General features: G+C 31.9%; 1 protein-coding gene across 1 annotated transcript in view; it reads left to right on the top strand.

Moving 5' to 3' along the window:
* Window positions 1–62: 62 nt before the first annotated feature.
* Window positions 63–13,486, top strand: part of Rsph3 (Radial spoke head protein 3) — an 81,072-nt gene continuing 67,648 nt past the window's right edge. The window contains exon 1 of the mRNA XM_074135434.1: window positions 63–570. Coding sequence (XP_073991535.1) covers window positions 428–570 — 143 coding nt within the window. The 5' untranslated portion in view covers window positions 63–427. The remainder of the gene's footprint in view (window positions 571–13,486) is intronic.

The raw sequence follows: 13,486 nt of genomic DNA, 5'->3' as shown, positions 1-13,486 counted from the left end.
TTCAAATTCAATATTGGTATTAATTTCTTTCTGAACAGTCTGTTATAGTTTTATAGTGAACAGTTAAGATTTAAGTTTAATTATTCATAGCTTTCCACAATTTCCACGTAATGTTAATATGTTTTAATAAATAATTAATGAGTACAAAAATCAAACAATCGTGAATAAATATACTACACTTATTTAATTAATGAATATAAACGGTTTGTGATCTGATAGTGCTGATTGAACAATCAAGTAACTTCTGCCATCTTGTGGTGTACATTTGAACTAACAGAAGATTCAGTGTCCAACCAATCAACATGTGTTTTCGTTCCTATTAGTTACGTTGGCGGAGTTTATAAACAACTTTACATTTATATCTATCTAAAATAAGAAAAAATGTTTTTCTTCTCTTTTTTTTTGTGAAAATACGGTGTATTGAAAAATGAACATAGTAGAAGTGATGCACAACGAGACGATGGCTCCTTCAACGGGTGTAGGTCGAACCCAAGTACAAGAACGGAAATCTACTTATACTTATGAGAGTGTGCCTTCAGCACCATGGATGAGACCAAAATTTAGGCCTACGTAAGTAATCCTTACATACATCTTGTTTAATCATGCGATTACTTTTTTTTTTTTTTTTTTTGAGTACGAGTATTTTTGACAATAGAAATAAATTTACAGCTGATATTTTACTATTTGTTACATACCAGTACCTTTAGCTTGATAATTAAAAAAATTAAAAAATCTTTAATTACATGCGATAGTAAAATGGTTTTATTTTATCTGTTCTGAATTAAGAAATTCAAAAAATCTATTAAAAAAAAAAAAAAATGCAGAATAATTTAAAGATATTTGAAGTATTTTCTGCAATTGATTATTTCCAAAAATAAGGTTGCCGTGCCTCCCGACCAGATCAGAACTAACTTCATTGATCACATATTCATGTAAATATGAAAACGAAGGTTTCTCTGACAAAGGTTTTATTCATAGTAGATTCTACTATAATCACTTATGTATTTTATATTAGCAACAGGTGGTCAGAGCTATAAGTAATGATTAATGCTTTTGTAAAAAATTGAATATTTTATTGGAAATATTTGTTCCATTATCTTCGTATTTGTAAATGTTTTTCTGCCAAAAATAGTGGAAAAGTAAAAATCAAAAACTATGTACTAAGATCAGGAACTCAAACTTAAAATTCTTATGATGGCTTTGACTTGTTTTGTTGGAGAAATTCTCTTCATTCAGCTAAAACGGAGAGTACGCGTTCTAGCTAAATTCATCAATTTGGAAAATCACGAATTTAATACAACATTACCTACGAAAAAGACTATGTATAATTTCCTCATCATGCTAAACTTTTTTCACAAATCTTTTTCTTCGAGGTATCAGATAGGTGGCCTGGTCTTATCCATTTACTTTTTTGATCAGATTATTAGAGTAAATTCAATTTCATCATTAGTAAACTTAAAGCCAACGAGTATTGAAGAAGGCTTTTGCGAACATCGATTCGTTCTTCTGCTTGTTGAATCATCATTTGTGGTGGAATACTTAGTCCTCTTTGGACACCATTCCGACTACTCAAATGTGGTGATTAATGTTTTAATTGGGCACATCTAATTCACATACAAGTTTTGTTATACTACTGCAGCAAGCTGTTGTTCCTAAAGCTGTCGACGGATGAAGTCGAATATATGGATAGAGAATGCCTGAGACCGACCCTACATTCTAGGCTTATCAATTTTGCATGTATTCATATATTTCCAGGCTTACTCTCTTCTTACCTTCTGAACCACATGCAAGCACTCTACGTAAAACAGAACCTCTAATTCTCTATTCTCTAATTTTGGAAACAGAGTTTGAAGTATTTTAAGCTTTTTATAATATCGCAACACAATCATACATTACTACCACTTCCTGACATTCAGTAAATGCAGAGTTTGAAAGAAATACAAGTGTATGTGTGTAAGTGTAAACTGATGTTGATTTTCTTTGTGGTGAAAGCAAATCCGAAACCGATCAGATCCGCACACCGCGTGGTTCGCACTCAGCCTGCTTATGGGTTGTTAAGACTTTGCATAGATTGCAATGAGGAGGAAGTTTTCAAATATATAATAATGATATGTCCACGTTATACAGTAGAAAGGAAACTAATGTTTGACGACTTATACTCCATTTCGCTACGAAGACATAATATTCTCCACCAACTTATATGTGCTTAAGTCTATGGCAGAGCTAGCAATGAAATATGAATGTATTTAAAAGTTATAGAATGAATGCAAGAAAATGATTAGAGAAGGATTACGTGATTTTAATTTCGGTTAAGCTATAAGGATGGCAGGAATATAGAGTACTGCTCCATCCATTAGCAGTAGTTTATGTAAATAGTTGTATATAGTAGAGGGATGAATGTGTGAAGCGAATGTATTTATAAGTAAGAATGGAGAGTGAGTGTTATTCTAGTGATAAGCACCTAGACGATGCTGGCTGTATGGCGAAAGCCAATGCCAAAAAAAGAAACAATCAGTAACAAAAAAAATATGTGTGCTACAATTGGAAAAAATCGGGAACAAAATTTGGTTAATTTATCATTTTCCACAATGGAACCCTCAATTTTGTTGTTTTTGTTCGGTTAAACCAAATCCATATTTAATTTTATTTGAATTTATTTTCATGAAAAAATTTGAGAGGAACTACGAGTGATACGCTTCTTTCTCCGTCTACTTCTTTGTGCTGATTCTATGAATTTTAAATTAGAAATCGAGATCTTCTTCTTTCTGTTTATAAAATGTAGTTCCCACTTCAAAATTCTAAACTGTCTCTAGACAACAAAAGACTAATTTGTACTAATATTTTAAAAACCCATCTGGGCGTATAGATTAGAGCAATGGGGTTCAACCAAACGCACCAATCTCCAAAGTATTTAATCTTTACAATCTAAAATACTTCGAACCATAGTAAACGCTCCATTTTATGTCTCTAATCGAACTATACATACTGATCTTAACCTTTCTTTTTATCACACAAGTCGCTAAAACACGATACAGAAAACTTCATTTCAACCTGTAATCACGCTCAAATCCTCTAGCTCAAAATCTTTCTTCTAGAACTCTTCCTGACAACCCAACAAGACTTCTTAAAAGACAATGTGGTCTTGTGATCTCCTCTCTAGTGAAGAGAGAGACTAATATTTTAATGTTTTGGAGTGTTACTACTGGGTAACTTCTGCTCTCGTTTACTTCTACTGTTCACTGTAATCGTTGCTACTTATAACGCCAATGCGATGGTTTGTAGCTGAATAAACGATTAAAAAAAAATAAATGGAAGTTAAAATTTGGAATTTCAAAATAGTAAATTTAAAGTGAGAGCTCATTAATGCTATTACTATTATTAAGTACAATTAAAGTTCTGTGAATCTTGTACGTTTAATACTTAAAAATAATAAGAGTCCATAGGGCTTAAATCTTGAAATAATTTCCTTCTTTCTCAGTTTGTTGAATGTTTTATTTCGATCGTGGTTTAAAATTAATTATTCATCCAGAATTTTAAATATATTTTGTTTATCTTCTTCTTCTTCTTTGTCCAATGCTCTTATGCCTTCCAGCGTCGAGCTTTAGATAACTTAGGCCCTTAACCAACGGATGTACTCTTCCCTGTTGTTTGCCAATTTTTGAATAGAAGACCTAGTCTGACCTCGCTTTTGTGCCAATCGCCCCATGTACTCCAAATAGCCCAATCTTGGTCTGCCTCTTGGTCTACGGCCTTCTGATTTGGCCTCCATTAAGCATCTAATCTTCTCCTTTCCGTTTCTCCTGCAGACGTGGCCAAACCATACCAACTACCGATCCTCCAACTTGGTTACGAAGGGTTGTACCTCTAAGCTGTTCCTTATTGTTTCATTTCTAATTTTATCTCGCTTAGTTTTCCCTTCGACCCGGCGGAAAAATCTCATTTCGGCAGCTGTAATCCGGCTTGCATGCTTATCCAGCATAGTCCACGATTCTGCCCCATACTGAAGAAGAGGTAAGTACACGGTCTTGAAGACGGTCATTTTCACTTTTGTTTATATTTTATTTTGTTTATAATAGATCTTAAGGCGGTTTATTCGCCATTAAAAAATAATAGCAGGTTTTTGGATGTAGTAGTTAAGGACTAATTTGTCAATATGCTAAATAAAGAGGTGTTCGTTCCATGTTATGTAGCAACTGATTAAAAATAGAAGAAAAATATAGTTAAAAATTTCTATTTACTTTGAGTGATCAATTTTATGTAAAAGGTTAAAAACTTTTTTCTTTTTGTTAAGACTCAAACTTTTTGAGTTTGTTTCTTTGACTCTTAAAGGGCAATATCCGAATGGCCAGTTCACGCCACTCTACACACTTTATGCAAATCACTGAGATAGTTATCTGATGAGCATCCTAGCAACTAATTGAAACACAACTATATGTTTATCCTCAGTTTACTTTAGCTTAAATGTTGCAAGACATAAGTAGTTATTTATTAAAAATATTATTTTTTTGTTTGTGCTAGTTAAAGAAAGAATGCTTTTATATCGGATTTACGATTCGGCTAATGCAACTGAATAGTTTTAATTTAAAATTTTGTCTTCGAGATTTTCTTTTCTATTTAAGAGCAAGAGATGAGAATTGGCCCACACTATTAATCCTTGAAATCATATACATTCGAAATGATAAAATGATTATTTGCAGCTACATAGAAACCCTAAAGCTGTCCCTCTTTATAATACTGCCCATTTTAGCGACAATTAGTTTGTACAATTTATCAACCAAAACTATTTTGCAGTCTTTCTGTAATAATATATTTATTTGCAACAGAAAAATACATTTAGTTACATTAATAAATTTTAGTTTAGATAATCTCTACTCCTTAGTCCTTAGACTGTGAGGAGGAATGATTTTGTTATACATTAAATTTTACTGTCCATGAAAAAAAATTACACATAGACTAATGTATTTTTATTTTATATTTATATTTATTTATTTATTTATTTTTCATTAATTGGATAAAATTGCACTCTCAACAAGATTCGAACTTAAGTAATCAACAGTTGGAATGTTTTATTTTTTACTTTTGTATTATTTTTCCAACTATTTCCACAAAAAGCAATCATACGTAATTATAATTTCAATATTATTTTTATAATTCTTCATTCCAGCGCACAACAAACCTTGGCTATAGCTAATCCCAATTGAACTAACTTACCAAACTTTCTCTAAAAATCCAAGCCTCCTTAAGCGTTAGCCAACCAAGGATTTAAAATCACCTTTAAAATCATTTAAAATCACAACTGTGCCCTGGAGAGGTTTGATAACCCAAACCACTTTCTCTTTATTAATCCCAAAAAACTGGGCGGATTGCAAAAAAAAAAAAGGGAGTGATCCTCCATCTGGACGAGATTACACAAAGAGCATCGCCTATTTTCCTCTTTCTTCCAAGGCTTGTCATTCAAACTCAACAGTCCGCACCACAGTTTAAAAATCCATTTTATGTAAACTAAATTATTTTCTTTATAAAAATAATTATAATTACCTAAACATATCTGGCTGTAATAACTATTGAAATCCGAATGGCTTGCCCTAGCCTTTGCTCGCTCCAGCTCAACATGCTTTATTTTCTCAGATAAATTTCTCATTTCTCCCAACAATATTTCATTATTTTCCCAATTTTAGGGCCAAGCTATAATCACATTTCTCAACAAGATCTGCCCATACCCGAAATCAGAACTTGTTACATCTACCTCGTATGTTAGAAACCTAGGAAGACGTATTTCATCATAACTTAATATGATAACCCAATTCAGTCTTTCAGTAAGCCTCCTTTTAGAGAAAACGTTGAAATATACCTTCTTCTTGTTATATATCTATTTATATTGAACCTTAATTTCCATCGAGATTTCTTCTAAATTATTCACTTTAAATCTAGGTGTAATCGCCTGTTTTGTAATTATTAATTAAAAAATAATTCATCTGCATCACAGTTTACAGAGGAATTTATGAAATATTTTACGGTTTTGTGGAATGAACATTTTAGAACAGCCGTATGACTTTATTGTAAAATTAAAACCTTTGAAAACATTTGTATCGTTTATATATAAAATTGAAATTCCGATAATTCATAAAAAATGGATTCATAAATAAGTTTTGAAAAGTTGCTGATAATTAAACAATTGATCGCTAGATGTCTCTGTAACAACATTCTTTTATGTACACTATTATTTTTTTAATTTCGTTTATTTTTACTGATTTTTTAATCAAATCGAAAATCTTTTAAAGTTCCTAACATCTTAATATAGTTTTCTAGACTGATTTTGCAGTAATCAACTTTTTCTTAAACATAGGGAGACTATTGACAGCTTAAACCCATATTTAAGCTGTCAATAGTGACCAAAGTTTCCTTGGTGGTTTCTATCCACCACCTTTTCTTGGTGGTAATTATAGAATTATATTACTGAATTTTAAACTGTTGTTTAAGTAAGTGTCTGTTGCAATTTGATTGCGGAAAGTTAACTATGCTAATTGATGCAGCTAATTGAACAGAGTATGTGAAAGAGGATCTTATTTATGAAATGTTTTGAATTCTGGTTGTGCATGTTCAAGTACAAATAATCAAAAGAATAGATGGAAAAGGTGAAAACGAATACTTTCAAAATGTTCTGAATAACTGTTTCTGTAACTGTCACCAGGGATGACCCAGAATTGGTAGGGCATTCTGGTTTGAGAAGTTAATCCATTTATTTTTCATTTTAAACACAAGCACTTTCTCATTGTGATGCTTTCTGAGAATATTCTTACAAATTAAATTTAAGTAAAATGAAATCTTTAAGTTATAAAATTAACACAATTGACAGTCACTAATTATTACTTGTTCATATTGACTCAGAGCGTTTCCCGGAGGGTTCAGTAAAAATATATATATATAAAAAAAATACTTTATTCTGGAGTCGTAATTTTCTCAGATATAGAGTGTTCTGCTGGCTAATAAGTCGGACGAAAGTCGAAGGTTAATTTAAGGAGTGCGATACTCTCTGCATGGAAAATGTGATCAGAATTAGTACATACTGACTCGACATACTGACCCAGGACAAAAACTTAACTAGAGTAGGCAGTCTGCTTGGTCCGAAATCCCTCCACATAATAGCTTTGATGTCATTTATGGCGAAAGAAAATGTCGCAGTAATGCAGCCAAAAAAGCGTTGGAATAAGAGAAACAGTATAGCGATTGAGAGCTAAAACCTCCGACTTTGAGGAGGGGAAAAGTTTATTATACCTACCAGTAACTAGTAAGTTACAACGGAGAGAACGTTCGCAGGCCTCTTCAGACTGAGTATCTACTTAGTATCGACAGATAGCCAGCGTAGGTTTTTTTTTAGAGTACAGGAAAAGTATAGCTGAGAGTTTGACGCATGAAATTTGTGCTTTCAAGTTTTATCCAGGAATCTTTCACCTGGCACGTACTCCAATCAAACAGACTGGAACTGGAGAGGTGCTGTATGTTAAGACGGCCACAATAAACCCCTGAAACAGGCTTATTAGCCAACCTTTCGTAAAATTTAAACATATCAAATTTTTTGATCACAGAATTATAATTAACATGCAGACAAAAAATGGATAATGTTTCTGTACAGATGCAGGAGAGTTAAAAGCCATTTAAACTTGTCTTACAGCTGAAGTTTCACAAATAGTGCATAAGTTTAAAATTCATTTTCATTTTTCATCGCACATTATTGGGAAATTTTTATTCTTCATGTATTTTTCGAGGGTTGACTTCTTGAAGATAATAATAATAATAATAATAAGCTTTATTAAAAATATACAATTCCATATTACATAATTGAATTAACGTAAATTAAAGCGGTACTCTTGGTCAATAGACCATCAGAGGTGTTGACCTTGATTAAAACAAATACAACATAAATTACAAACTTTTATAAGGTATAAAATTAAATTTCAAATCAGAAGTAAACCATTACAAAACCTGAATAATTAATACAACATATAAATACTTACAAAATATAGAACTTAATTATTTTATTATTTTTTGTTTTTGTAGAAAAAATAGAACTATTAAACATACAAAATTATACTGACATTACTTTTAATTAGATTACTTTTGCGTATAAAATTCCTTAACTAATAATTGAATTCTCCTATCATAAACCGTCTGTAGCCACCCGCGATAATTATAAATTTATACAACGCCTGCCAATTTTTTCCGTTTAAATACAAAATAAATTCTTGATAATTTAAACTTTTCCTTTTGAAACACCTGTATCTAAATTCATTTAGCACGGGACAAACACCAACAAAATGATAGGTATTTTCTATTTGTCTGAGGTTACATAAAGAACAAAGCCATCGATCTTCACTTCTGTTTACTGCATAGTTCAGATTTAACATTTCCGATCTTGCCTTTATAATGGTACTCATCATATTTATATTCTTACTATTCAATGTAATATACGCATTCTTATCTAGATTCAAATTCACCTCTTTATACACTAAATGAAAATTGGACTTCTCCACTCTATTAAACAATTCATTACTAAATTCTAACTTAAAATAATTGATAACTTTTTTTAATTCACATTTTATATCGGTTTCTTTTAACCAATTTATATTAATTAGTCCTTGTTTACTACTTAATTCTACAAGTTTCGGATACCAGAAAATATTTTCTTTAATTATTTGTTCGGCAACAATTAATGGTAAACGGTGTTCAGGCATATGAAATACTTTATTCAAATAGTGCAAGTGCAGTTTCAATGTATACAAATATAAAGGGTCTCTTTTAGTCTCTATGTATAATACATAATCAGGCGTATTCTTTGGGAGAGCAAACAACTTCTTAATAAAAAATTTTTGTACATCCTCCACCTCCTTTATGTTATCAAATCCCCAAACCTGGGCTCCATAACTAATAATTGATCTGCTTACAGCCTCAAAAACTTTATACTTTGCTGCTAAATTAATATTCTTATTACCAATAAAAGTGCGCCATGTGGAATGCATCCCAAATTTTGCTATGGTCAATCTATCTTTGAAGTGTTTCTTCAAGGATAATTGTGGGGTGAGACCAACTCCAAGGTACTTATAGTAGTTGACGATTTCAATGTCTCTGCCTTGGTACGTCCATTTTTCTTTCCTAGAAAGTCTTCCTCCTTTGCGAAATACCATTACTTTAGTTTTACTTAAATTGATCTCCAAATTCCATAATAAGCAATATTCACTTAATATTTTTATCAATCTTTGTAATCCATGAGGTTCAGTTGCCATCAAGACAATGTCATCTGCAAACATCAAACAATTTACTTTTCTATTTCCAATGTTAACACCGCCTTCGAGGAACTCCGGAAGATCATTAATGAAGTATGTAAATAAATTCGGTGATAATATACATCCTTGCCTGAGACCTACTTTAGAAACAAACATGTTCGTCAGCCCGTCTCTGGTCCAAACTGCAGATGACGTATCTTTGTATAAACTCTCTAAGATTTTTATAAATTTAGATGATATACCCATGGAATAGAGCTTATAGAAAAGTGCACTACGGTCAGGGGAATCAAAGGCCGACTTAAAGTCGACGAACAAAGTAAAAAGTTTACCCCTTTTGGGGGCTGTTTTTAACTTAATTATATTTAGAAAAGTAAATAAATTATCCACCGTTGCATACCCCCTCCTAAAGCCCGCCTGACATTCGTTTACAATTTTATTCTCTTCCGCCCAAGCTTGTAACCTGTTTTGCAATAATCCTACAAACAACTTAGAAACTGAGTCCATAAAACTTATACCCCTGTAATTAGCAACATCATTACAATCACCCTTTTTAAATAATGGAAAAATAATTGCATTCCCAAAACTATTAGGCAGCTCTGCGGTATTAAGTATATAGTTACATACATTTAATAATATTTCCAAATAATTTTTTGGACTATTTTTAAAAAATTCTGTAGGTATTCTATCAAATCCTGAAGCTTTGCCTGTCTTCGCTTTAACCAATACAGCCTCCAATTCTTCAAAACTAAAAGGAGAGTCCAGACTTTCCACACTTGTCAGTGGCGGAGCGTACAAGAAGGGCAACGCTTTTACTTCTTTATTCAAAAGCTGATCAAAATGATCCATCCATTCTCTGCTAGTTATCGTCCCACTACAGATTCTATATTTAGTCCTAAAAGTATTAGCAATTCTCCAAAAATCCCTAGCATCTTTAACTTGTTCAAACTTATTCTCAACAGATAAATAATAACCAGCTTTCTTCTCTTTACAAATCTGTTTATATCTAGCATTTGTTTCCAAATATAATTGTTTAATCCACATTAAATTGTTCTTTTTAAATAAATTCAAAAGCGCAAAAGATTTTTCTCTATATACCTTGCATTCTCTGTCAAACCAAGCACTTTCCTTTTCATACTTTACATTGCACTTGTTCTTACCCAACCATGCACATTCCTTAATTAAATTGGTTAAAAAATTTATCTTTCCCTGTGCACTTTTTAGCTTATCAAACTGTTCAAAACTTTTACTTGTAAGTTCCTCCAACTTAATTTTGAATAATGCATCATCATTTTTAGTCCACCTAATTTTAGGTAATAATGGTACTATTTCATCTTCATTTGTAATACAAGACAGACCCAAAGATAAACAAACAGGCATATGATCCGAGAAATTCTGACCAAGTACGTCAAACCTACATACATAATCCATTAGTTCCGAAGATACACAACAGATGTCATTTACTGAACAACCCTGAGCGCCAATATATGTAAATTCACCTAGTTTGTCACCTACTGTCCTGCCATTTAAAATAACCAACCCTTTGTCATCACACAAATTCAAAAACTCTTCTCCTCTATTATTAAGTTTATTATCTTTAGACATTCTTACAGCAACTACATTAGCATGGCTATTTAACAATTCTTCCGGCAGCAGCTGACAACTCCCAATTCTGACATTCATATCTCCCATAAGTATAAATCTTTTATTTTGATGACTATTTAGAATTACATTTGCCTCTTTAAAATCATTGACCCAAGTATTTACATTTATATACATTGGCATAATATAGAACTCGTCTTTGCCTGTTTGACATTGTATTAAATAACGATCATTAAGTCTGACAAATTTAAACATCCTGGTTATATAACTACATTTTCTTACACCCAATAAATAACCCCCCTTAGCCCTGCCGAACTTACTTATTCTTACAGCTGGTATCCACCTTAAATCATAATCTATAAAATAATTTTCAAATAAAGTATAATCCTTTTCTTCTACAAATGTTTCTACTAACAGAAAAATATCATAATTTTTTATAAATTTAAAGAACAAAACATCATATAATTTATTTTTTAATCCCGATATATTGAACGCTAAAATAGTAATAGAACCCCTATTTACACGTTTATCGTTTACTTTTTCCTCTGGGAGTTTTTTGAATCAACCTCCATTATTTTATCATCCTTATTTTCCATTAAATATTCATTAATAAGTTGAATGTCAGTAGCGTTTTCAGTAACAAACCCTTTTTGTTGGTCCCAGAAAAATTTCTTATCACGAAATATTATAAATCCATTTCCCACAAACACTCTTTCCTCCTTATTTTTTATCTTGATTCTTCTTCTTAAATCCAACAACTTATTTCTAGTTACCCGTTGTTCATATGTCAAATCACGTGATACCCAAATTCCAGTATTTTTCAATTTTTTGGCATTATGGAGAATTGTATAAACATCATTAATCTGCATAAATTCAACCACAAAAATATTTTTGCCTAAATCATAAATTCTACCCATTTTTGGTTCTTGAATTCCAAAAGTCGTAATACATAGTTCTCTTATCTTACCTTCCACATCATTTCCATCACTTGCAGGCAACCCTTTAAAAACTAAATTTTTATTTTTACTTTTCCTCATTAAATTTTCCACGTTCTTACACAGAATCTCATTTTGTTTCTCTAAATTCGCAATTCTACATTTCAAATTTTCATTTTCATTTAAAACTACAGCAATTTCACCTTTCAATCTATCAAAATCCTCTTTTTTTGGAAGATCTTTAAATTTCTCCTCAAACAAACGACTAATTTTAATTAATAATCTTTCCTCATTAAAAGTCTTATCTTCCACAGACATTATCGTTAGAATAGATTTTTTAAATTCTCTTTGTTCCGGTGACGTAAAACTTCTCCGTCTCTTATTTGTACTAGTATCTTCAATGAATGTATTCTCAACAGACATATAACAAATAATTAAAACGAACCTTTAGTCTAGTCTCAGTTACTATTTACAATAACAATAACAATAAAGTACATACGCGTGCGTGTATAGAGCAGCCGGTATTGTTCTCCTCAAAGCTCTTCCCCCACCACTCGCTGAATTCACAAATTTATTATTAAATTTTCAATAAGAATTCACTATTTTCTCACTTTTATCAAATGTTTCAAAAATAGATTTATACACAATTTACACCACAGTATTTCACACTATCACTGTGCCAAAATTCTATTAAATTCAATCGCTATTACCGCTGAAATAAACGAATTTCAACAGAGCAGTTTCTACACAACCTCACGCTTCAAACGCTCAGGGTCAACTGGACTTCTTGAAGATAGAGTATACTTATTTTGGTGTCTGTTAGCAATCGAAAAGTAATGTTTAATTCAATGTACAATAATTTACTACATCCTAGAAGCAATGAAAAAATGTTAAAGATACTAATTTGTACAATACAGTTGTTAAATCTAAATTAGATTTGGCAAGACAAAGTACGTGTACAAAGAAAATCGTTAAATTTATAACAGAAGATAACGAATTTAAGGATGTCATAAAGAAGGTTTAAAGGCCCATATAAATTACAAATAGTTGTTTCAAAACTTGAGCAAATAAATTTGGTAATTAAGACAGACGAAAAGAACAAAACATAATTTTTTTTTTTGCGTTTATTTATGCTACAATCAGCGCGTTAGCGCTATAAGTAACTGTGAAAACCGAGTAACAAATGATAAGTAACGAGTGGAGGACTTACCCAGTGGTAACACTCCCGAATAATAGATGGTTAGTCACTCTCTTCACTGGAGAGGAGATCACGAGGCCACTGTCTTTTAAGGCGTCTTGTCGGGTTGTCAGGGAGAGTTCTAGAAGAAAGATTTTTAGCTAGAGGATTTATATGTGATTGCAGGTTGAAGTGGAGTTTTCTGTATCGTGTTTTAGCAACTTGTGTGACAAAAGGAATGTTAAGGTCAGTGAGTATAGTCGAGATTGAATCCTTTGGAGATTGGAGCGTTTGGTTGAACCCCACAGCTCTATTCAATACGCCCAGATGGTTTCAAAATAGAAGTATAAATTAGTCTTTTGTTGTCCAGAGAGAGTTCTGATCTATCGTCTAAGAGTCTTTTAAGTAGTCGATAGCGTCTGTTTAGTTCTGTTCTTTTAAGACTAGTGTGGGGGTTCCAAGAAAGTCTTCGGTCTAAGTAAAGCCCAAGGTAG

This window comes from Rhodnius prolixus, unplaced genomic scaffold (genome assembly GCF_049639745.1).
Source record: "Rhodnius prolixus isolate KJV_2025 unplaced genomic scaffold, Rpr scaffold_1, whole genome shotgun sequence".
NCBI lineage: Eukaryota > Metazoa > Arthropoda > Insecta > Hemiptera > Reduviidae > Rhodnius > Rhodnius prolixus.
The sequence above is the reverse complement of the archived record's forward strand: the minus strand, read 5'-3'. Positions and strand labels throughout refer to the sequence as shown.